The sequence below is a fragment of the Bos mutus genome, chromosome 4 (genome assembly GCF_027580195.1).
Source record: "Bos mutus isolate GX-2022 chromosome 4, NWIPB_WYAK_1.1, whole genome shotgun sequence".
NCBI classification, from domain to species: Eukaryota; Metazoa; Chordata; class Mammalia; order Artiodactyla; family Bovidae; genus Bos; species Bos mutus.
Genome location: NC_091620.1, coordinates 58,643,041 through 58,668,498, shown reverse-complemented (window position 1 = coordinate 58,668,498; position 25,458 = coordinate 58,643,041). Strand labels below are relative to the sequence as shown.

General features: G+C 42.5%; 1 protein-coding gene across 5 annotated transcripts in view; it reads left to right on the top strand.

The window, feature by feature from the left end:
- Positions 1-25,140, top strand: part of ELMO1 (engulfment and cell motility 1) — a 585,429-nt gene extending 560,289 nt beyond the window's left edge. For all 5 annotated transcript variants that reach the window (XM_005889093.3, XM_070369538.1, XM_005889094.3 and 2 more), the window contains 4 exons: positions 2,265-2,372; positions 9,652-9,734; positions 18,497-18,574; positions 23,738-25,140. In XM_005889093.3, coding sequence (XP_005889155.1) covers positions 2,265-2,372; positions 9,652-9,734; positions 18,497-18,574; positions 23,738-23,938 — 470 coding nt within the window. In that variant the 3' untranslated portion in view covers positions 23,939-25,140. The remainder of the gene's footprint in view (positions 1-2,264; positions 2,373-9,651; positions 9,735-18,496; positions 18,575-23,737) is intronic.
- Positions 25,141-25,458: the final 318 nt, after the last annotated feature.

Here is a 25,458-nt window from a genome sequence, read left to right as displayed (position 1 = left end):
AATTTCCGAATGCTCCCCCAAATCTGTTGAGGATGACAGTCTTCTTTGATTATGCCATATTGACTCCTGGGCTTCATGTTAGCACTGCTAGTCTCTTGAGTTTACCTCAGCTTGAGAAGTGAGGGATTTCTAGAAAGAACAGGCTTACTCAAAATAAGACCAGCATGTCCAAGTGCTACTGCTCACCAACTTCCCTCCCAGCTTTCTGTTACCCTATTACAGTTGCTCACTTAGCCAAAGTCCCACCTCAGAGGTAGCAGGGGAAGGAAAGCACTATAGAAAGTTTTTCCAGCTGTGGTCATCACAGTTTACTTAGACAAGGTGGAAGGTCCTTTGGGATGAAGAGATCTTTATAGACCATCATGCCAGGCCCCCGAGAGCGCTATTGGTACTCATGGCTGAAGCTTAGCCCACTCCTATCAAATTGCAGTTTTCCTATTGTGAATTACAAGTCAAATTCTCAAATATGTTCTCCTCATGGAAAGCTGCCTAATTGAAGTGGTTATGAATTATTCAGGGAATGATTTTATTTTCTCCCTTTGAAATGCCCTCCCTGTGTTGAGTGTATATATATAACAGAATTTTGAAAATTTAGCAATTCCAGATGTTTTCCTAGCCTTCAAATAACTTTTTCTTTCCTCTCAAATTTTTCCACTGGAGTTTAGATTTTTTTAAATTTGTGGATTGCTGTATACAGACTACATTCAGGAATTCTCAAACCCTATTTATACTTGAGAAAGGAATCACAGAGGCATTTTGCTTTTGTGGATCAAGTTGGGTGTTTCCTTTGTTCACTGTGTGACTTTTGCCTCCATCTTTAAAACTTGGTTTTCTACTAAAAGAATTGTAGTTAAGACATACTTCTTGGTGAAAGCAATTTTAGATAAAAGAACATTTTTGTTAAATGTTATAGAGAGCTTTCTGGTCAGATTGGCAATTTGTATTGGGAGACACAGTAATGGGGTGATTTGACCCAGGCCACTATGTTTGCCAACCACATAATTGGACAAAGGGTATACAGGTCATGGATGTTTTGTGACTTACACATCTTGACTGAGTCCTTTTGGGTCTTCATTTATCAATTTAGCCAATAGCAACTGTGCAGCTTCTACATGGCAGGCATTGTGCCAAGGGATTGGTGCTGTGCAATCATGAAGGCCATGGCTGTCATCGGAGAGCCTTGGCTTTGTACACTGTCGGGACTGTTAAGTGTCCTGGAGTCTTCTTCTTTTGTTAATAACTGTTCATCATGTCCCCACTGGGCAAGTTGCTTGCCTAAGCTCTATGGCAGATAATGGGAATACTAAGGGATTTAACATGAGGGCACCAACCATCAAAGGAGACGCTGGAGCAGCTAAGAGGGTGGGAAGAGTCCCCTTGGCTGCAGTAATCACAGAGGGCTTCCCAGAGAAGGCAGCATCTACCCCAGCCCTGAGAGCTGCACAAAGATCACTCTCACAATTTAAGTTTCTCATCTAGAAAAAGCACTCTTTACCTCCTTCTCACTACCTCACAAGCTCATTCAAAAATTGTTATTACATTTTGAGGGAGCAGATGAAGTTAAGCTGAGGGAGTTATTTATAAGGATGATCCTAAGGTACTGGTCAAGCCTGTTCAAGGGAACTAAACTCTACGAATTAGAGAAGAGATGAATGTGACATCCTCATTCTTGGATACATTTCTGACTTGGGGTGGTTCCTCATGAATCCCACCCCTTGTGTATGGATTACTAGCATCCTAATAATATATTCATGATTAGTTTGTGTGTACAGGCCTCAGGGGTGAAGGCCTTACTATGCCAGCTTAGATATGGCACAAACATCTCAATAGTCTTAGAATCTCACAGAAGGAAGTGGAAGCAGAAAAGTTCTGAGAAAGCTCTTTTTTCTTCATCTCTCTCCCTACTTTGTCAGGCCCAACTGAATAATTAATCATGCCCTCATCATTATAGATATTGATGAATTACTCCTCTGGAAGTCACCACCTCAGACTTGTTGCCATTGTCCTCAAAGGATCTGGTAACTTTCCCAGTGGCACCAAATGTCTACGTGGAAGGCAGGAGCTAACTGCATATGAAAATGGAGAAGGGACTGACCGCCAGGGCTCTTAGAATTCATTCCTTTCTGAGGATTTAAAATCAAAGAAACTGCCTATTCTCTCAGGAAAGGCTCTGAGGAAATAAGGATGTCAATATTTTTTAAAAATCAGAATCACTTACCTAGTAAATCTGCATTTTCTTTTTTTTTTTTTTTCCCTTCCCTCAGACAAGTTTTGGTATTGTCGGCTTTCACCAAACCACAAGGTCCTGCACTATGGAGATCTGGAAGAAAGTCCCCAGGGAGAAGTGCCCCATGATTCCTTGCAGGACAAACGTAAGTGTCTCTTCTGTGTAGGAGGCTTGAGTTTTGGTTGGTTGGTTGTTTCCTGGTCACAGAACATCATACAGAAAGACTATTAACCTAAGTAAACCCATTGGACATGGCCCACCTTGCTGAGTCCTGGCCTGAGCCATCTCATCAAGCACAAGACCTTGGTGGATTTGTGGTTTGGGAAAGGAATACTCACACATCTGTCCTGAAAGATACAACTCTAGAATTCCAACATCTGCTTTTATATTACTTGTCCATGTGCTGTTCTAAGAAACAAAACCAGCATAAACCTGATTGTCAGCTGTCTTTTTCTGATGATCCAAAATAATCTCACCTGAATTGTGTGTTTGATACCCTACCACTTTTATTCATTATAGTTGACTGAATGGTGGCTCAGTGGTAAAGAACTCGCCTGCCAATGCAAGAGACAAGGGTTTGATCCCTTGGTCAGGAAGATCCCCTGGAGAAGGGAATGGCTACCCACTCCAGTATTCTTGCCTGGGAAATGCCATGGACAGAGGAGCCCGGCAGACTACAGTCCATGGGGTCACAAAAGAGTCAGACACGACTTAACAACTAAACAACAACAAGGTATATAAATTAAACACAGTATTATGGAAACATTAAAATACACAAAGGTAGGGACTTCCTGGCAGCCCAGTGGCTAACACTCCATGCTTCCAGTGCAGGGGGTATATATCTGATCCCTGGCTGGGGAACTAAGATCTCATGTACCACATGGCCCCCCAAAAAATTTTTTTAATACACAAAGGTAATGAATTAATTTGGAATAGAAATGAGATAAAGTTAGACATAGCGTCAGAGGATATCTCAGGTAGAGAAATCAAACAGTGAGGAAAAAGTAAAGACACTTTAAAATAACTTAACAGTGAGGAAAAAGTAAAGACACTTTAAAATAACTTTTTAAAGTCACCTTGACTCTCCATGAATCACATAATTCACAGGTAAAATCCTTACCCCTAGGTCCTGGCACCTCCCCAAAATCGCCCCAGGGCCCATGGAAGTCCAATCTGTACTGTCTTCCTTGCAGCTCTTAGCCGTCACAGGGGAAAATTAACCACGAGTGGCAAATTCCTGACACACTCAGACTCTAGGCTTACGTATCAGACAGACAACCTGGCATATTCTCTCTTCCTCCAGCTTAAAAATGGGACAGTCTGGTCCTTGTAGTGTCATTTAGTTCAGAAAGCAATCTTATTTCCTTTCATGGGAGCACTGCCGTCTCAGTCCATGTTATTAGCGCTGTTAACAGGAAAGGAAAGAAATCTGAAACCCAGTACTGCAGAGTCTGGGATAGTGTCTATACATACATTCCTGTTGTGGGATCATTCCAGGCCTCTCTTTTTGTGATAAGGACCCTCCCTTTAAGTCTCAGAAAACCTCCATCCCACCACGGACAAGCTAAAACAGTGGTTCTCAGACTGTGGTCCTTGGACCATCCGCAGCAGCAGCATCACCTGGGAACTTACAGAAATGCAGATCCCAAGATCCTCCCTCCCAGACTTGATGAATCAGAAATTCTGGGAATGGAGCAGCAGTCTCTGGGTTCATGGGGCCTCCAGGTGATTCTGATGCGCATTTAAAGTGAGAACTACAGGGCTAGATATTATTGGATATGCTTCCCAGTGGGTCCCTAAATTTGGCTTTCACCAATACGTAAACATTTTAAAAGAATAAAAACCTGAGTGGATAGTGGGTTTGCCAACTTCAGGTTTTGGCAGGGAAAAAAAGAAAAGCTATTAAAAAAGAAAATCTAACTAAAATTTAATATCACATTCCTTTCATTGTAAAAAGAACTCGATCCAAAAAAAAGGAAAGACCAGAAGGGCCTAACCTTGGAATAAAGGACAGTCTCTTGCACTAAATAAGCTGTATGAAAATCTCATGGCATCTCTAAAAATGAGTGTCTCCATTTTCCTGTCTTTGCTATTAACTGGTGAAAAATTCACTGAGAATCCTCTCTCATGAGCTCAAAAGAACTGTGCAAAGGCCAGCCACTTGGAATCAGAGCTTTAAGGTGGTAAAATGAAGAGTTTGAGGTTACTGTTGGCCATAGCAATCAGAAGCTCTCTACAAACTCTCCCACTGCCTCTCTCTTAACTTAGCCAGGAAATAGAGAAAGTGGTCTGGGCCAGAAAAAATAAAACACATCTGGGTTCATTCTTGACCCACATGGCCCAGTGAGTCGGCTCTCCCACGCACTGAATGTATTCTTTATCCCCATATTTGTAGGGATCTAATCCATTTCTCAACCCATAAATTGTCATGGGTTGTAGTTTAAATGGAGCACTCTCATTCTAGCTGGCTCTGCTGCTTAGGAAGTCAGTAGCTCTCCCCCTAGAGAAGGTCAGGGCATGGACAGCACCTAAGCCTTGTGTAGGGGCTGTCTCTAGACTTGTCCACAAGCTGATGACCCCAAGCTCTACCAAGGCCTGCATCCCCAAGGACTGGAAACTGGAGTGCCGATGCCAGGGAGAACCAGCTTGCCAGGGTGGTTGCAAAAGAGCCAGGACAGAGCTGCAAATCTCTGGAGAGCTTTTGGTCATGGTTGTGATGCTCGTTCAGAGAAAGCATTGCAACAGTCCCTTCTGATTGTGGCTCTGAAACTCTTGTCCGCCCCTTTCCTCTGTGGCCTTAGAAATCTAGGAATTCAGAGTTCCAGAAGAGGTGCTCTACAAACAGTTTACCCATTGTAAGATAAACCAAGAATGCATACCTGTGCAGGTGTTCGTGTGTATATGTGTGTGTATTAAAGAGATTATATCTGTGTGCCAGGTGGGCCAGTAAGGAGGAACATTCATGTAATGAAATCAGATCAAGCTGTTTTGTGCAGGAAATGAGAAGGCCTCAGCCCAGGAAACCAAAGTTTGCTGCTTCAGGCCTGCCACCTGGTTTGCATTTAATTCCAATTCTGCATTCTGCCTGGAGCAAAATAATCCATCCTCTTGGAGCCCTTCAAAGTCAAAAACCTCATTCCACTAGAAAAATGAGCTGTTCCTTTAATTAATTTCAAGTGCCATTGCTCTTGCCATGTACGATTGCCCTCTCTTGAGACCAACGGGAAAATTGTCTTCCACCCCTTAAGTTAACCAGCTGAATATTGAGATATTGATGAGTCAAATAGTGTAATTGAACCCTCTTAATCCAGAGAATGCAAGTGGAGATTGAGGGCTACTCAGCTGTCTTCGTGCCTAAAAGTTTAGCAAATCTCTTCTCTCGTATTCCTTTTGTTTGACAGGAAACATGGCCCTTGAAAAGTCCATATCTCCTTACCTCCCTTTGCCCCACATTCCTCCCACCAGGTATGCAGACTCTCATCACCCCACTGAAACCAGACTCCACTGCTTTCCAGCAGTGCCCCCACCTCTCAGAACCGCCCTTTGAGAGAATCTAGGCCAGCGCTTTTCACTCCTGCATCAAAGGGGCCGGGAGGAGAGGGCTCAGTCCCTCACACAAGACCATTAAGCCTCTTACCACAGAAGAGAGGAGTGGCAGCCAGAGCAAAGCAAAGTGGGGCGATTTGGGTTGTTGAAGCATGCTAAGTAATTTAGGTCCTTCAATCTACAAAGAGAATTAACTCTGATTATTGATAATAAGAATAATTGCAAATATATTTGGAGTGCTTACTCTATACCAGGCACTGTGCTAAGAGCTCTGCATATTAACAAATTGTCCTCCCCATGACTTGAAGCAGTACGTACCATTGCCCTTCTTTTACAGATTAGGAAACAGAGGTACACAAAAGTTAAGTAACCTATTGAAGGCCACTTGTCTAGTAAATAACAGAGCAAAGACCTGAATGCAGCTATCCAACCCCTGGTCCAGATTTTTACCCACAAGGAAGCTTATGCTCCAAGAACTTAAGCCCAAAGTGGCATAGCCAGTAGGTGCATCTAGAACTCAAATCCAGGCTCTGTGATTCTTCCAGCCACTCCAGACTGCCCAGTTAGAGGCCAGATCCTCTACTGAACTGTCCTGGGATCAGCTTGCCCCTCCTCTGTATCTCTGCCCAAAGGAGTTTCCACAGCGGAGCTATATATACGGCAAGTGATCATGCTTACTGGCTACTTCCTGGAGTGATTTCTGCCTCAACTTACTGGCTTCCTGGGGTGATTTCTGCCTCAACTTTCTGGTTCCCAAGGGTGAAAGCTAGAACAATTTTTATCATGATGGCCACATTTACTTTTTTAATTAAAAAAACACATTTCTGTTTTAAATCACAATTAAAATTTCTCCCACAGATATTAGCCATTAAAGAGCTTCCTGAACATATCTGAAGTGATAACCACTTCCAGGGCTGTGTCTGACATGTGTTTAGCATGATCTGGGGAGCTGACACCTTCCAAACATAGGAGAAAATCATGGCCTAGCAAGAGACCATGGAATAGAAGAAAAAGCGGCTGTCTCAGCTCTGTCCCTCACTAGCTGTGTGACATATTTCTTCTCTTTAGGCCTCAGTCTTCCCATCTATAAAATGGAAATGTTGGATTAGATTGTCTCAATCCAGCTTAAACTGAAAATAGCATTGAAAGAAATGAGGGCAGGCCCCAAGGAGTTAAGAGTGGGGGCTAGGGAACCAATGGTGACCTTTCTGGTTCTCATATCTCTGAACCCCACTTTGTTATCCTGCTCCCACATGAAAAAAAGACCTGATGGAAACGCTGGCCCTATTTTGAAGTAATCAAGAGCCCTCTGTCACCTCCTACAGTATAGATTCCAAATGTGTGAGTCTAACTCTGCTGGTGGGTTTAGAGAAGATGACATTTTGGCCCTTCCAATGCCTAATTTTCCAGTGCATCCAACAACAAACTATGCAAAGAACAATCTTTAAAAGCCACGCTGTATTTTTAGAACTTTGTGTTTTCCTTTTAGCCACAATCCTGTGAGAAATACAGCAGCTTTTCTCCTTGACAGGGGGCGATGCATATGAAACACATAAAATACGTACTGCCACCAGCATGGTGGAAGCATGCCTTCTCTCCCCCGCTGCCCGCTTATTAGAGATTCTGAAGACTGCTCCCACAGCAGACCTTAGTGTGACCCTTGTCCTGCTCCACATGATGGGTTTTCAGAGCCAAGGGGTAACTTACTATTTACCAGTCATAGACACACTCTCTCATTCACTGAGCACGTTACATATTTGAACAGCAGAAGACTTTCTAGGAGGTGCTTGCTACTCAAACTCCATCTGAGGCTTGAGAAGGGTTTTGGAGTTTGTACATTAATTATATCACAAATTCACTTCAGTGGTACGTTTTCCACTGAAAAGTAAACACTAAGTAAACCCAACTTCCCAAAGTGCCCAAGTATCTCCTCCCAGAGAAGCAAGTAGGTAGCCAGGTTGGCCACTGAGAACAGGGTTGATTGTTGGTTATGAAAATGGATTTGAGAAAAGCTGAAAGTCAATGGCTGTGATCAAAGGAAAGTTCAGAAATCACAAGGACTGTCTACAAGAAGATGCCGATCCCAAGAAGCCAGGTAGGGGAGGAAGGGGGTCCAAGGTCAAGGGTCAGGCCACTCAAAAGAGGCTGCATTGCTACATTAAGCTTCAGGAATAAATAACCCCCCAAACCTCACTGACTCACAACAGTTTATTTCTCGCTCCTCAATTATATAACTGACATGTGCTTTCAAAGGACTGCTCTGCATGATCACAGGGACACAGGCTGATGGCTGCTCTGACATCCCAGAGCTGTACCATCTGGAGGGACCACGTGGCCTAATCAGTCCCTGTGGCTGGGGAAGAGAGGCTGATGGAAGTGGGCTTCTCACTGCCTCAGCCAGGAAAAGAGCCAGGCCATCTCCTCTCATGTTTCATTACCAGAGCTAATCACTATTCGGGCCCACCTAAATGCAAAAGTTGCTGAGAAGCATGGTCTTCCATGTGCCCAGAACGTTATTAATGAGAACAAGTCCTATCTACCAAGGAATCTAGAACCAGGAGTCCACGCTAGAGGAGCAGATGTGGTGGGACAGAGAGCAGGAGGTGCCGTCAGAGAATCCTAGAAGATTTCATCACAGCACCACTCTTCGCTAGGATTCGAGAGAGCTCTGGAGGTATCACGGATTTGGACAGAGTTCTTAGCAACTTTAGGGTACCCGGAAAATGTTAGCTTTTAAAGAGCCTTCCTGTTATATCATGTTGATATTCTACATATTTTATAATTTTATCTTCATCTAAATGTCACCCCCAGAACCCAATGCCCCAATAAAAGTAGGTGAACTTTAATGGTCAAATCTCTCATTATCTTCATCATTGGAGGAGTCCAAGGAATTGATGAATCAAAGCTTCTGCACATCCTAACTGAGCCCCTAGAGTCCCTTGAGGGACTGAAAGATTAGGAGTTGGAAAGGGACAGATAACTCTGCAGTTTTTAAAATTAAGTTTCCAAACCAAAAAAAAAAACAAAGTTTCCAAACCATCCTGCAGCCTTCTCTCCATCAGATGATCTTAACAAAAGCATTAAGGGCAAAAGCCTTTCCATATCTTTTATCTTCCCGCAAGTCCTGAATAAGACGATAGATAACATCATTTTATCTAACTGCATTATTCTCAGGATTTCCAAGATAAGTGCCAGCTACTATTTCCCTAACAGAAAGGAATGTTCCCTTTATTTAATAGAGTTTAGTTTTGTTGTCCATAAACTAGGAATAACAAAACCTGCCTCACAGAATGGTTGTGAGAATTAATGAGATGGCAAGAGGGAGAATTTGGAGAGTGAGAGTTCAGAATGGTTTATGTTCAGATAGATTTTTTTGTAATAGGGTTACTTCCCCTTATTATCCAAAACTCAGAAACTAAAGTGATGTCACTACTATAGTAAGAGATATCAGTCTATAGGAAGCACTTGGCATTTGCTCCTGGCACATAGATGTCTTCCATAAAATCAGTATCAGTACCACTATTACTTATATCATTATTGGTTCTTCTAATGCCATCACTTTTAACACAACTATGGTGGGTTTTTTATTGTGTGCAATCTTTTTTTTTAGGTATTTCTTTTCTTGAAACAAATTCTACTTATGAACATAGATTTTTCTCCCCAGGAATACTTTCTACCAGAATATTAAGAGTATATTTTAGTTCCTTGTCCTGGAGCCTGCCTGACTTCTCCCTCTCTTCATCTCTTGTCTCTTCCTGCTATAGTGTCTGGGAATGGCAGCTGTCCCAACAGACTCGATAATGCTTAGTCTTGCTATTTTATGGACACTTACACGGTCACATGATGTAATTACTTTCATTTTCTCTTATGAATTTCAGTGCCGGTGGCAGATATCAAAGCTGTGGTGACGGGAAAGGACTGCCCTCATATGAAAGAGAAAGGTGCCCTTAAACAAAATAAGGTATGATTTCCAAATTATTCTAAGTAGTTCTGTCTGCACAACGCAGTTAGTGACTACAATGGGCCCTTCTTTGGTAGCTATGCCTGTGTGGTTGGGGAGTGTGTGTGTGTGTGTGTGTGTGTGCAGATGTGTCACGCAGTTACACATCTCTTAAACTCAGTTCCTTTTCCTTCCCTGATTCCTTTTACATTTCTCAGTCTTACTCTTTCTCTCACTGATCACTTGCTGAATCCCTACCATGTCTTGTATTCTCCCACTTCCTGTCCATATACAGCCCTAGGAATTGCCCTCACTGATGTTACCAGTCTTCTCTCAAGTCTTTCCACTCATCTCCGTCCTCTGGGCCCCTCCTACCCTCCTATTTATGTTCATAGTCTCCCTTCTGCATTTTCTCCCCAATCTCTTCCATTTTCTTCTTCTTAGTTACCCCTATGGGGTCTCAGAGAAGTCTGGGAAATGGAAGAGAGACCAGATGACTCCCAAAAATCTGAGAAAAATTTTCAAGGCCTAATATTCTTCAGCATCATGGGAAATATTGTTTCCCATATTTGAAACAGTTCAAATTCAGCTTAAGGGAGAAAATGTTCCCAAAGTTGTATATTGCTTGAATACTCTTCACATTGCAGTATTTTTCACCCTTCCCACCATGTTGTTCACCATGACAGCCTAGATTCCATAACAGAAGGTGTGGGGGGCAGCATTGTCTGAAAAGGTAGAGGAATTTCCTTTGTCCCCAGTTTGGAGGCATTTGCCCTTGGAGGCAAAGAGTATTAGGGAAGGAATATATGAAGGTAAAAGAAAAGTATATTTTTTTCTTATTAATTAATCTAAAAGGTAACTCTTTGCTTAAAATAATAATTTTAAAATGTGTTATATCTATAGCATATGGATAAGTAAAATGAATGACAGAAAAGTCAAAATGTACAGGAGGAAGAAGTAAGGATACTCAAAACAGGATAAAGTTTTTTTAAAAAAAAAAGAGAGAAAATAAAAAACAAATGCAACAAATGAAAAAAGTTGCAAACTTGGCAGACATAATATAACTATGTCAATAGTCATTTTAAATGTCGATGGTCTAAATACGCCAATTAAAAGGGATTATTTGAGTAGATAAGAAGCAAGACTAAATATATGTTTTCCTCCAAGAAACCCACTTAAATATAGAAACTAAGAGAGGTGAAAGTAATGGGATGAACAAAGATGAAAATGCACGAGGCAAACTGAGAGAACTGGAAGAAGAAATTCACAAATCCATTATTGTCCTGGAGACTTCAGTAACCCTCTGTCAGTAATTGATAGATCAAGTGAGCAGAAGATCAATAAGGATATTGATGACCTGAACAGCACCATCAATTAACTTGATCCAATTAACATTAATAGAAAATCTACTCAACAGCAGAATATACATTTTTCTCAAGCTCACAAGAAACATTCACCAAGACTGACCACATTCTGGGTCATAAAATAGATCTTAACAAATGTAGAAGTAACAGTCATACAAACTGTATTCTAATTCACGATGGAATTAGACTAGAAATCAATAACAGAAAGATAGATGGAAAATCCCCAAAATGTTTGGAAATTTCAGAACACACTTCCAAATAACCCATAGTCCAAAGAGGTAGTCTAAACAGAAATAACAAAATGTTTTACACTAAGTAAAATGAAAATATAACTTACTAAAATGGGTGGGTTGTGATGAAAGGGAAATGTATAGCATTAAATGCATATATTAGGAAAGAGGAAAAGTCTAAAATCAGTAAAGTTTCCACCTTAGGGAACTAGAGAAAGAAGAGCAATTTAAGCCTAAAGAAAACAGAAGAAAAGAAATAATAAATATTAGAGATCAATGAAATTGAAAACAGGAAAATAGTAGAGAAAATCAACAAATGCAAAACTTGGTCCTTGGAAAATATAAATGAAATTGAAATTTCTAGCTTGACTAACCAAAAGAAAATGAAAGAAGATACAAGCCATCAATGTCAAAACAGGTATGGAGATGAGCTCATTTGAGCCTAGGATGTATGTGGCTGATTTTGGCCTTCTTGTTTCAGATTCCTCTCCCTTTAGAGGAGAACAAAACAAACTGAGTGAATGACTTTTCCAACCTTATTTTTAAAAATTGTGGTGACACTTATAGAAAACTGGGCAAGTGGGCAGATGAATGAGTGATAGATGAATGGATGGAGAGAGAGGTGGTTGGATGATGGAAGAATGGATTGGTAAATGGGACACAGTGCTGTAAACACATGATAAGACTTCAAATGAAGGCTACTTTCTGGGATCTGCTAGCCTAGAAGGCTAAGAGAGGTAGTAGTAGCTCTGCTAGCCTGGCTTTTTCATTTGTATACATATGAAAATAATTTGTCTTATAATATTAATAGTGCTCATATATTTGATGCATCAGGAAAAATGTCAGAAAGTAGAAAGGAAACCCGAAATTCTAATAATTTATTTCCTAACCCACTCACACCCCTTCCCCAATGATCCAGAGGCCTGCTCCTCCCTACCTCTGGGACTTCTGGATAGGAAAGGGGAGTTGTTGTCATTCGGTCACTAAGTCCTGTACTCCACTATCTCTCAGAGTTTGCTCAGATTCCTGTCCATTGAGTCAGTGATGCTATCCAACCATATCTTCTGATGCTGGGAAAGACTGAAGGCAAAAGGAGAAGGGGGCAGTGGAGGATGAGATGGGATGAGATGGAAAGAAGAGGCCTGCAACTTAAAAGGAGGGCTGGCCAAAGTGTGTCCACAGGAGGCCTGTCAGGGCATGGCAGTGGGCAGCAACCAAGGCCTGCTGCTGGCTCTTCAGCTTTTCCAGCTAGACAGTAGATTCTGACATTTTATGCCCCAGGACTCTTGGTTAGCTTAATTATGAGCAGGGCAAACTGGACATTCAGATCTGTTGGTAACTGGTAGTACTTCTTGCTCATTCAACAGCTGACATGCCAGGCACAGTCTAAGGTCCTAGAAATAGATAAAGGAAAGGGACTGATCCTTTCCCTTGAGGCAGAGGTCTTTTTTCATAGAGTCCTTCACTCAGTCAGCATTAGAGCACTTGAGATAGGATGGGCTATAGGCACAGAGTGATGCACAGGCAGACACAGCCCTGTCCTCCTGGAGCTGAGTCTAACTTGTTTAAAAGAAGTTGGTGCAACAAATTTCTGTGGACACAAAAAGTATTGGCTTCTTCACAGAGAGAGTAGGAAATTCCTGATACTTGAAAAGAATTTTCATGGGTGAATGGAAATTGAATTGGAAGAATTTGACTTTTAAGGATTAAGGATTCTAAATTCAAACTCTGTGGTTCATGAAATAAAGTTGATTTGTTACTGTATTTTTGAAAGTAGGCAGTCCTGGTACTTATCCTACTGCCTTGGGCTTTAGAAGTTAAATAGCATGCAATCACCAGAGGAAAACTCTAACCAGATATCAGTGAAAGGGATAGGAATATGTTTGACCTGAGACATGCTTCCATTTCACCATGCCCAGAGCCCAGATTTATTTTTCCAGTATGATTAATGTACCTGAAATTAGAAGCAGATTATATTAGAAGATGATGTTCTAGTATTGACTTGAAAATCCTGATCTTAAGCAAAAAGCCTTTTATTCAGAGTTATTTCATTCATCATTCATAGTCACACTATATTGAGTATTTTCTTTATACCAGACCTGTGCCGGGTGCTGGGAATCCAAAGATAAATATGACCTGGCCCCTGATATTTTGTGTCTAGAGCAGATACAAGATTTAATGATCCACATGCTATTATAATCCAATGGTGCCTATGCCCCAGTAAATTTAAAAACAAGGGGAGCCTGGGATTTTGAGAAGGTTCATGGAGGAAGTGATGTCTGAGCTGGGTTTTGAAAAGAAGAGAGGGGAAGACCTTCTAGGAGAAGGAAACAATATATGAAAGGCGCGTGGGGTCTTTTGACATCTGATGAATATCCTCTGACTGAGAAACATTGAATTCACAGTAGGATTGATGGGGACAGAGATGAAAATGGGTTGGAGAACTATTGGCTCAGATAGATGGGGCCCAAACATAAAGCTACTTCACAGAAGGCAAAACCCTCTCACTATATAATATATGAATGACTGATTTTACCTTCTACAATAGAAAGTCAAACTCATAGGTATACAGATGAGCCGCAGTGTTAATAGCTATGAAATCTACTATTTCTCTGGCCACGTTTAGCACACACACATGCCAAGTTATGTACACATCTGTAATCAAAATGCTTTGCCCTCAAGATAACATGGATAGATGCTGGAGAACCAACATGATTAAAGTGAATGCCAGGTGAGATGGCCAAATTAGACAAGTCACCCCAAAACAATGTAAGGAATGGCAGCCAACACTTTACAGTGAAATTATGTTGTATAAAACTCTACTCTCATATTCCATCAGCCCATCACGTGGCCCTGGAAGGTGGAAATCCCCAAACCAAGACACCATCATGCCCAGAATTTCTCTGAGCATCCCCTGACCCTGTATACCTTGTCATTAGACCCAGGGCCAGAAGGTTGAGTAGGGTCAGAGGTCATAGGGCGAGTTCCTCCTGTATCCTCCAGCCACAGAACTCACTTATCCCAGGCCTTCCTCCACATGTGAGGGGAGGACATATGAATTAGTGAGATGGAGGATGGAAATAAGCTACTCCTGGACATGATTTTTCACTGACTTAGATCCAGAGTGAATAAAAGACCTTAGGTAGTGAGTAGCAAAACCGCAGAGCATCAAATATCTAAGAGAGTGTTGTGGTGTGTGACAAGAGGCCCCTGAGGGGGATGCTGCCCCAGATCCACAACCACTTACTCCACCGCCTCCTGGCACCTCTCTCCCTCACAGACAGTTTGGACAGGTGGCCGCTTCTAGAGTGTTAGCCCGAGAGGCCGTCGCTGCCAGCTCTGCAGCCTGCCTGCTCAAAGTGCTAGAGAGCTGACCTCCACCAAAGCCTCAATGACAGCCAACTGGAGACGTCAATAAAACTCATTATAAGTGATAGCAGCCTTTAACGCAGGCGTGCGACTCAGAGAAGTAATTCCTCCAACCCCTCCCAGGCAGCTTTGGTGAAATTAAAGTGGGGATTGACATTCTCACGAATTTCCTATTCCCTGCCTGTGTTTATCAGAAATCTAGGTCATGACAGTTCCTCTCTTTCACGTCCTCGCTGGTAAATGCCTTAGAAGGGCAAAACCTAAAGTTGGCAGCCCCCCCTCCTTTTTCTTCCTACTCCATGCCCTGTGGAAGAGAAAGTGTCACAAGGACAGCCACACTGACACTCTGGTCTCAAGAGACTTCAGCACCTAGTCAAGAGGCCACGTCTGGGCTCTGGTGATGCTCACACCTGCTGTCGTAAGCAAGGGGATGATTAATGTGCCTGCCCTAAGCAGAGCAGCAGGCATGGTCTAGCATCAGTCAGAAATCCGTTGTCAGTCTCACCTTTTCCTGTTGACTTCTGAAGGTCACCTGGTGCTGCTGTGATGTACTGACTGGGTGTCCAGAAGCAAAGCCCCTCCTCTCCTTTCTCTCCAATCTCCTAAGTACGAGTCAGAATTTTTCCAGGGGATGACACTAAGATTAGTAAAGAAATCATCATCTATATCAATGTTTCTCATCTAAGAACAGTTTTTATGAATTTAGGAGATTAGAGCTTAACATTTTGTTGAAAAATGTTTTCAGTTTTTTAAAAGAAAATAATCACCTATGATCCCAGCACCTTAACATAATTATTTTCATTTCACATATTCGGTTCCAGTCTCCAACCACAGCTAGACATTGTTCCTAGTTGTGATCAGTATGTAAATAATGTTCATTTCTCTTGTTTGTTTTTCCACTTAAAATCAAATGTTTGTAATTATACTTAATGCCTGCTGCTGCTGCTAAGTCGCTTCAGTCATGCCCGACTCTGTGCGACCCCGTAGACGGCAGCCCACCAGGTTCCCCCATCCTTGGGATTCTCCAGGCAAGAACACTGGAGTGGGTTGCCATTTCCCATTAACAACCCTGCGAAATATATGCTGCTGCTGCTACTTAATGCCTAGCAGCATTTATTTTGCAGGGTTGCTAATTTGTGATTTCTTTATTTAATGTTTTACCCAAAGAAGGGAGGACATTTATTTAGTTCCTTGTATTACATTCTTATGGCTTCCTTGGTGGCTCAGTTGGTAAAGAATACACCTGCAATGCGGGAGACCACCTGCAACCCAGGAGACCCAGGTTCAATTCCCGGGATGGAGCAATCCTCTGGAGAAGGAAGTGGCAACCCACTCCAGTATTCTTGCCTGAAAAATCCCACGGAGTGAGGAGCTTAGCAGGCTACAGTGCATGGGGTCGCAGAGTCAGGCACAACTGAGTGCAGTGCTGTGTTTTTCTGTTCTGTTACATTCTTACAGATAATAGTATATACAGTTTTGCTTCCTTTTGAATTTTTTTAGGAGTAACTCCAAAAGTGGGACGGCTTGTTCTTGATATGGACTGCCTTACAGGCTTTTTTAAAAGGATGACACCAATTATGGTACCACTGTTAGGACCCATGACCATTTTCATTATGCACTAAAAGACCTGAAAGAGATGCTAAACTTATGGGGAAATTGTTTTTGTTTGTTGGTGAACTCTTTTCCAATTTTATTGATCTTTCCTGGGCAGGCTTGAATAGAATCCTAAGGAAAAAAAGAATGAAAAATTCAGAGTGGGTAGTCTTGCAGAATAGATCCTGGTCTGTGATTCAGCAGTTTTTCCTTCACCTGTTTCTATTTCTGGTAGGGTGAGGATACCCTAAGAGGATGAGATACTGTTAGGTCTGGGTTCAGAACAAAAGCTGCTTTCCCTTAATGAGGGGACAGCTAGAGTCTAGCCAAACACAGAATTCATGAGAGCCACAAATAGCCTGATGGCTGACTGTGTCAGGAGAGGCATCCGCCTAATGTTGAGCCTTTGGAGTCCGCTTGGGAGAATTCTTTCTCATCTGAAATTCTTAAATCTAGAGGCAGTGACCTCATCTTTCTCCCTTCTGTCTTCTTTCTGGAGCATTCTTGCTGTGAGTTACTGGCCAAAGACAAATCCTCTGACAGATGTTGAGGTAGAGAATGATGTGGAGAGGTCTACTTCCCTAAGAAAGAACGCCTGCGGGTGGTTACTGAGAATGCAGCTCCTAGATCATACCGTGAGGGAAAGGGGCAGTCCTCAGTGGTGCCTAATAGACACAGAGACAGAAGGTAGGCTAGCACATGAGTTTTGTAGTGATGCAGAGCATCGATGTGGACTCACTTGGCTCTTTCCTCCAAATTAGGAGTTGTTAGGGTGTTGAAAGGGGCTGCCTTGGTGGCTCAGATGGTAAAGAATCTGCCTATAATGGAGAAGACACAGGAGATGCAAGTTCGATCCGTGGGTCAGGATGATCCCCTGGAGAAGGAAATGGCTACCCACTCCAGTATTCTTGCCAGGAGAATTCCATGGATAGAACCCGGTGGGCTACAGTCCATGGGGTCACAAAGAGTTGGATGTGACTGAGCAACTAATTGGAGACGGCGATGGCACCCCACTCCAGTACTCTTGCCTGGAAAATCCCATGGACAGAGGAGCCTGGTGGGCTGCAGTCCATGGGGTTGCAAAGAGTCGGACACGACTGAGCGACTTCACTTTGACTTTTCACTTTCATGCATTGAGAAGGAAATGGCAACCCACTCCAGTGTTCTTGCCTGGAGAATCCCAGGGACAGGGGAGCCTGGTGGGCTGCCGTCTATGGGGTCGCATAGAGTCGGACACGACTGAAGCGACTTAGCAGCAGCAGCAGCAGAGCAACTAATACACGCACACAAACACAATACAGGGTGCTAAGATGTTCAGTGACTCTCATCTTCCAGAGACTGTACCTGCTGACTGCTCAATCCAGTAGAATAATCATTATATCTATTAGTGCATAGTGTGTACAATTTGAGAAGCATATTTTAACGCACATATTAGGAACAACACTAAGTGTCTCAGCCAAGGTCATTCAGCTACAATGGAATGACTGCAACACTTAGTCCTTGGCCCTTTGGGTCTGTCTCATAGTCTGTACTATGAATGAACCCAGGCACTCGAACAAAGAGACATTCACCAATGAATGAATCCAGCTATTCTGCCACTTGGGCCCATACTGTCCTTTATACCCTGCAGCCACTATAGGATAAAACTAGGTTTCATATAAACTTTGCTCTACAGTAGTTCAGAGATCAAAGGGCAGACATACTACCTAAAGATAGTGGATTCATCCCGAAGCCTCATTACCTCCTATGTAGCTTCCATGTTTTAGGAAGTTTATACCCACTATGAACACCTGTCTTTTTGGAAATGATAGAAGATAGAGCAGCCCATAATGTTGCTGATTGCGAAAGAGTTTACTACTTTCCGTGGTCTCCCTGGGAGGGAGATGTTGAAGATAGGAAAGTAGCATAGCTTTGGGGCTGTGTGGCCTTGGACAACTCACTTAACCTCTCTGAGCTCCTTCCCATAAAAAGGGAATGATAACACTTGCTCCATGCACTGTCTTGAGAATTAAACGAATTGGTTCATGCAGACCTCCCATGAACAGAGAGAAGGAAACGTGTTGTGAATCTTGAAAAATATCGTCCTTCTTCCCATCAGCCTCACTACCGCTCCTCTTGCCTGGACCCACTACAGGCACTATTCCACGTGCAATCTGCAGCCATTTGTAACTGAAAAGCAAAACGTGCAAATTGTCTTCAGTGTGGTGTTTTCTCTAATCTCTTGCAGGAGGTGCTTGAACTTGCTTTCTCCATCTTGTATGACTCAAACTGCCAACTGAACTTCATAGCTCCTGACAAGCATGAGGTAAAGATCTCCAGGGGTTAATTTATGAGAGAATGTCATATTTTCTTGAGAAAAACAGCAGATAAAAAAATACTGGAAAGAATTTTTTTTAAGTCTACCTAAGAAAAATTATGAGCAAATGCACATTTTGTTGACTTAGAATAGAATGAAAACCTCTCAAAAAACTGCAAATTAAACAGATTCAGCTTCTTCTTAGCTTAATCAAGAGTTTATGGTAAAGAAGAAGGTACAAGTGCTTCATAGTAAGGACATACTGTTACAGAAAAAATATCATCCTTAGCTATGGCTTTGTTTTTATTGAATATTTAGGTTTTGGTCAAAATTTTCCCATAATAAATTTGTCTCAATTCTTTAAAACATTTGAGAACTAGATTTTTTATCATGTTTAAGTTATTTTAAGAGGTTTAGGACTGTCTCTGCTGTTGGAATTTTATTTTTGAGATGCTTTTATTCCTTTTTGACATCTTGTTATATGTATAATTTGTTTCTCTTCTCGAAGCACACTGTCAGCTATATTTAAAATATTTAGCATAAATCTAGGAAAATGCATTTGTAAGATGAAGTAGCAGCTATGGCTGATTTAACTTTTTTTCTTGTAAGCTAGAACACAACATCATGCTTGAAACTCTTATTTTTAGATGATACCATTCAAATTTTTGTTGTGCATGTGGTAACATAAAAAGCTTTTAGAAAGGAAGGAACATTTTAATAGAACTTGAATTTTGTTCCCCATTTCCCCAGGGAGATTTAACTCATTTAGAAGTTATTCTGTATTTGTTTTGTTTTTTACTGCTTTGAAGCTTTTGGATAAAATTGTACATCCCCCAAAGAGAAGAAAGATTAGATGCAAATCCTGCATTTAAAGTGGTGCTTAAATATAATTCTGTGTTACTTGACATTTAGTTCATGGAAGGGAATGACTTTGTCTTCATCTTCTTGAAAATAGATACGGTGTCCTACCATTTCTCTTTTTAAATAAAACTGTGGTTGTACGCAGGCCACCATATTCAAGATATATAGGAAACCACTTAAAATAGTAGAACTGAGGATGCTATTTAAATCTATACAAGGCTGTTTTGCCCAGTGTACATTAACTCCAGATAAGGATAAATGCTCTGAGACTGCCAAATTTTTATTCATATCTGCCACTTTTTATTGATGCAGTGAGGAGAAAAATGCCATGCACTTGTGAATACTTTTAATTTCTTCAGACCACTTTCATATCTATTGCCTCATTTTATTTGCATAATTGCTCCATAAAGCAGAAAGTTCTATTACAGATATCTTCACTGATCAAAGGAGGAGAGAGAAGCCTCCCAAAATTGACTACCTCAACAATAGTAAAGACAATAGTAATTATAACTGGAATACTCTGAACCAGGCACCATTCAATGCTTTGTGTGCCTCACCTCCCTCAATCTTCATTCTGTAACTGTAAAAGAAACAAGCTAATGTTATTCCCATTTTATTAAAAGAAAAAAAATAATGCTCCACAGAGAACTTAAAAAACTTTTTCCAGATCAAACAAGTAGTAAGTGATAGAACCTGGATTTAAACAATGGGGGTCTTGTTCCAGAAACACCTTCTATCTGAGCCCTGTACTGGGTGGCTTGGAAGGAAGAAAGCAGGACCTGGACTCAGGACTTCCTGCCAGTGCCCATCCCCTAGCTTCAGCAATTATCAACTCATAGACAATGAAGTTTCACCTGTATCCCCGCCCACACCCAGCTGCCATACCCCAGATTATTTTCAAAGCGCATCCAGATGTCATCATTTTATTTGTAAATACTCCCCTTGTGCACCTCTAAAGACCCGATGGACCGTAACTCGCCAGGCTTCTCTGTCCATGGTATTCTCCAGGTGAGAATACTGATGTGGGTTGCCATGCCTTCCTCCAGAGGATCTTCCCAACCCAGGTATCGAACCCATGTCTTTTATGTCTCCTGCATTGGCAGACAAGTTCTTTACCACTAGCGCCACCTGGGAAGTCCTACATTTCAATAGGTTGCCATTATTGTCATTATCAGTGTCCAAATTATCTTATCTAGAAAAAGTAGATCTGGTCCCATCACTTCATGGCAAATAGATGGGAGGAAAAAATGGAAACAGTGACAGACTTTATTTTCTTGGGCTCCAAAATCACTGTGGATGGTGACTGCGGCCATGAAATTAAAAGACATTTGCTCCTTGGAAGAAAATCTGTGACAAAGCTAGACAGTGTATTAAAAGGCAGAGACATCACTTTACCAACAAAGGTCTGTATAGTCAAAGCTATGGTTTTTCCAGTAGTCATGTATGAATGTGAGAGGTGAACCGTAAAGAAGGTTGAGTGACAAAGAATTGATGCTTTTGAACTGTGGTGTTGGAAAAGACCCTTGAGAGTCCCTTGGACTGCAAGGAGATTAAATCAGTCAATCCTAAAGGAAATCATCCCTGAATATTCATTGGAAGGACTGACACTGAAGCTTCAATACTTTGGTCACCTGATGTGAAGAGCTAACTCACTGGACAAGATTGCAGGCAGGAGAAGAAAGGGGGCAATGGGATGAGATGGTTGGATGGCATCATTGACTCAATGGACGTGAGTTTTCGCAAACTCCAAGAGACAATGAAGGACATGGAAGCCTAGCATGCTGCAGTCCATGGGGTGGCACACAGTTGGACATGACTGAGCGACTGAACAACTATAGAGAAAGTAGGAATACCTTCTGGTTGGCTTCTGAGTCCTATTGACAGATGACCCTGGCAGTTTTCAGGCATTCTGGCATGACAAGATACTCCAGGTTCTTCTTGAGCATTCCCTGCCTTTTCTCTATGGAGTTTTGACTCCTTTTGGTATTTAGCAACCAGAATCTGGACATTCAATGTGCCTATTATTACTGGGTTGGTGATTATTTTTAGGCATTTTTGTAGACAGAGCTTGGAGTTATGTTTTTAAAAGACAAAATACATCATACATTTATACCGATATTTCCAACTCAGATTCAGTACTACAGTTTTTATTTATTGATCATGATGCTTTTTAAAAAAGTTTTCTGTGCTTGCTGCTTCTCAAAAGAAAAGCACCACAGAAGTGTTCCTGTGGGTTAAATTAATCTGTACTAGGAAGCTAGCCAGGACTGGGAAGGCTGTGTACAAAGAGTAGCGACCCCAGCACTTAGGGATTTACAGTGAAACAGTGTCTAAACTGGAAGGGGCCTCAAAGAGCATGGGGTTCAGTGGTGCTTCTAAATGGAGATACATCAGAATTAGCTGGAAGCTTTTCTAAATAAAATTTCCTGACCTAAGATTTGTAAGATCAAGATCTACAGAGTAGGACCTGGGTTCTATTTTTATCAAGATTATTTATGAAGAAACAAACGTTTAGATGTGTTTAGAAACCCTCTAAGGCATTCACAAGATCACTAATACTTCCAGAAACCTCTTAGCCCTCAGTTGATACTTAGATGGGTTGAGTGCTCTGGCTGAGATCCCATAGTCAAAGCCGAACCAAAGCTCTACAGTTCAGGACTGCCCTACTCAGACAGACTTAATAACACACCTCCTTGGCTTAACAAGTGGAGCCCCCAGTGTGCATCAGGGTAGATTTCTAAGCCATCACTGTGACTTAAGATCTGTATAAAGCTTGCCGTCTCATAGTGCTTTTTTGTTGAGATCTGCTGTCATATTCTGGAACATAGCCCAGGTAACCACAGTGCAAAGGACAAGCTAAGTAGGGTCTGGAATTGCAACTTGACCCAGTAAGGGCAAGAGAGGGGATAATCTAGAGCACATTCTAGAAGGAAGATCAGTCCCACAGGAAGAGCAGTGAAATTACTATCAAAGAATTACTATCAAAGAAGCCCTGAATAGGACTAGGACATCCTAAATGGTGAGCTGAGCACAACATCCAGAATGCAGGCAGTTTTCTGATGTTGGCAGCAGAGGCTAGTTCTTCACCAAGTATTATGGCTTTAATGGTCAGGGCAGGATTTCAGCCTCTGGAGGGATGCTGACAAGAGCAAGGCAGGTACTCAGATAAATGAAGCATAGTTCATAGCCTACTGGAGAAAGAAGCAAAGGCATGATTAATTTTTAATGAGAGGGGAAGAACCAAATCCTTAGTTGGTTACTATGGAGTGCTTTCCAAAACAGGTGATGTCCCCAGGGATCAGACTCCAAAGACCTGGAGGAGAAAACCCTTAGAAACCAGAAGCCCAGGCAGAAGAGGTCCGTAGACTGGCAGCTAAGCCACCTTCCATTAAGATCACCCAATAATTTTAGCCATTTTGTCCACCAGACCTTGGGCAGCACTGAGCTATTCCTAAATCTTTTGCTAAGAAATACAAAGGTAGGATCGCGGCCTCACCGGCTGAGGAAGGGCGCTCTAGCCGCGGAGGTTGTAGCGGCCCCGGAAGTGTTCAGCCATCGACACGACCCCGGCGCCCCGGATGGGGAAGGAGGCGGGCGGCCGCCCTTCCCCGGCCGCACACCCCTAGGAACTCGAGGGCAGGAACTTAGCTGCATTGTCCTGCCTCAGAGAACAAACTCATCTACTGTAGGCCTAGCCTGGGTCGCTGCCCTTGAAAGCAAGGGTAAGAATTAAAAAAAAAAAAAAAAGAAATACAAAGGTAGGACCACCATTAGCCCCAGAGTGGAGTTCGACTGTCATTTTGAGTGCAGGAATCAAACAGGATAGTCAGATATTAGCTCTAGATTAGAACTGCTCAGAGTCAGGAGAGTAGCAAGTATGATCTGATGTTGAGTCCAGGAGTGTTAGGGTATATTCTACCAATACCTTTAACTCTTTGATTCACTGGTGGGATGTTAGAGATATTCTGTTGCACAGGCAGAAAAAATTCAAATCCTCCTGCTGCTATGTAGGGAGGCATTATTTGTACAGAAGAGTGCAGACGATGGAGGCAGATTGCATAAGTTCAAATCCCACCTACTCCACATACTGCCAAGTGACTTAATTTCTCATTGTCTCAGTTCCCTCATCTGTAAAACAGAGATGCTAACGGAAGTGTCAGTTTTATAGAGGTGCTGACTATCAAATGATGATGTAGGCAAAGCCCTTAGCACAGAGCCCAGTCCTTGCTGAGTGATCAGTTGGTGTTAGCTATTGTTATTCCTCTTGTAATTGTCATCAGTCGTTCTCATTGTCACCTTCTTTCTCCCCAGTACTGTATCTGGACAGATGGGCTGAATGCGCTGCTGGGGAAAGACATGATGAGTGACCTAACACGGAATGACTTGGACACGCTGCTCAGCATGGAAATCAAGCTCCGCCTCCTGGACCTGGAAAACATTCAGATCCCCGACGCGCCTCCACCCATCCCCAAGGAGCCCAGCAACTATGACTTCGTCTATGACTGTAATTGAAGCACCCTGGGCCCAGATGCACCCCCTCCAAAACTGGAAGATTTAGCTAATAGGAGAGAAGAATGAAAAGGCGCCCACACCGTGGAATCCGCTGTGGTCAAGGGACGCTGTGGGTCCACACTTCCTTTGGCCTCGCCTCCTCTAACTCTGGCATTTTTCTGCCCCTCCCTGGCATCCTGCTCACCACCCCGATTCTGTTCCTAGACTCCATTGCTTTAGGTTACCTCCCGTCGCTGCAGTCAAAGGTGGGAGAAAAGCAAAATCCACCGCCAATGAGAGAGCCAAAGGGCCCTTCCATCTTCATTCCAGCAGGCAAGTCCTCCCCTCCTAGCGGCTCCAAGCCAGCAGCCCAGACCTCCTCCCAATCTGCAGCCAGACACAGGGGTGTGCCTCAAGCTCTGGGTCTGGAAGAACCGGAAACGATCTAGCTTCTCGAGAAGACAAACACCACTCCTCGTTCCCCAGAGGGTCTGTTCACACCACCAGTTCCATGTGAATTGGAATCTGCTTCTAAATGCCCTCCCTCCCCCATTCTGGCCTCTGCCTGCCCAGTTCCTCTCTGGTCCCAAGAGCAGCAGCGGTTGCCTCATCCTAGTTCTCACAAGCGTTGGGTCAGCAGACACGATCTGAGGGTCCCATGGCCACATCACGTCTGCCCTGTGGCTGTGACCACCCTTTCTGTCTCTCAGCTAGTCTTGGGTTTCTTCTCCCTGCCCCATCCCTGACCTACCTTCTTCATTGCCACACATTCCTCCAGCCCCTTAGCTGAAAGCACAATGCTGAAATCAGTCGTCCTGCTTCATCTCTAATGTACTAAATCTAAAAGCCTCGATGACAGGCAGTTGCTATCTAAGGGTCTGGGGGGTTCTGCTGCAACACAGGTTCCACAAGATGGTCAAGCTGTCAGACATCCAAGTTTACATCATTGTAGTTATTACAGGTATTGACAATTTGCAAAGGGTTTGGGTTGTTGGTTTTGGGGGTTGGTTTTTGTTTGTTTGGTTTTTTTTTTTTGCTTTGTTTTTGTATAAAAGAGTCTAACATTTTTTGCCAAACAGATATATATTTAATGAAAAGAAGAGATACATAAATGTGTGTACTTTCCAGGTTTTTTTGTTTAATTATTTGAGTCCTAAACATCTTCCTGAGAATAACATTCCCCTAAACATGCTGTGGAATAAAATTAATTGTGATGAGTTGGAGAGCTGGTGTTTTGATTTGGTAATTTAGGTTCTTGCTGCTCAGTCATCAACATCACTGAGAGCTTGTTGAAACTGCAGAATCTAAACCTCACCCCAACCTTGAAGAATCAGGTGATGCTCATGCATATTAAAGTTTGAGAAGCACTGGCTTTGGGGACTCTTGACCTTTGCTGGATCACTATAGGCTCTGAGCATCAGTAAAGAATGATCCTTCTAAGAAGACCATCTCAAGTCAGCTAGAAAATCAGACCTACTTCATAAAAATATAATGTAGGGACTTCCCTGGTGGCCTAGTGGTTAAGACGGCGCTTCCACTGC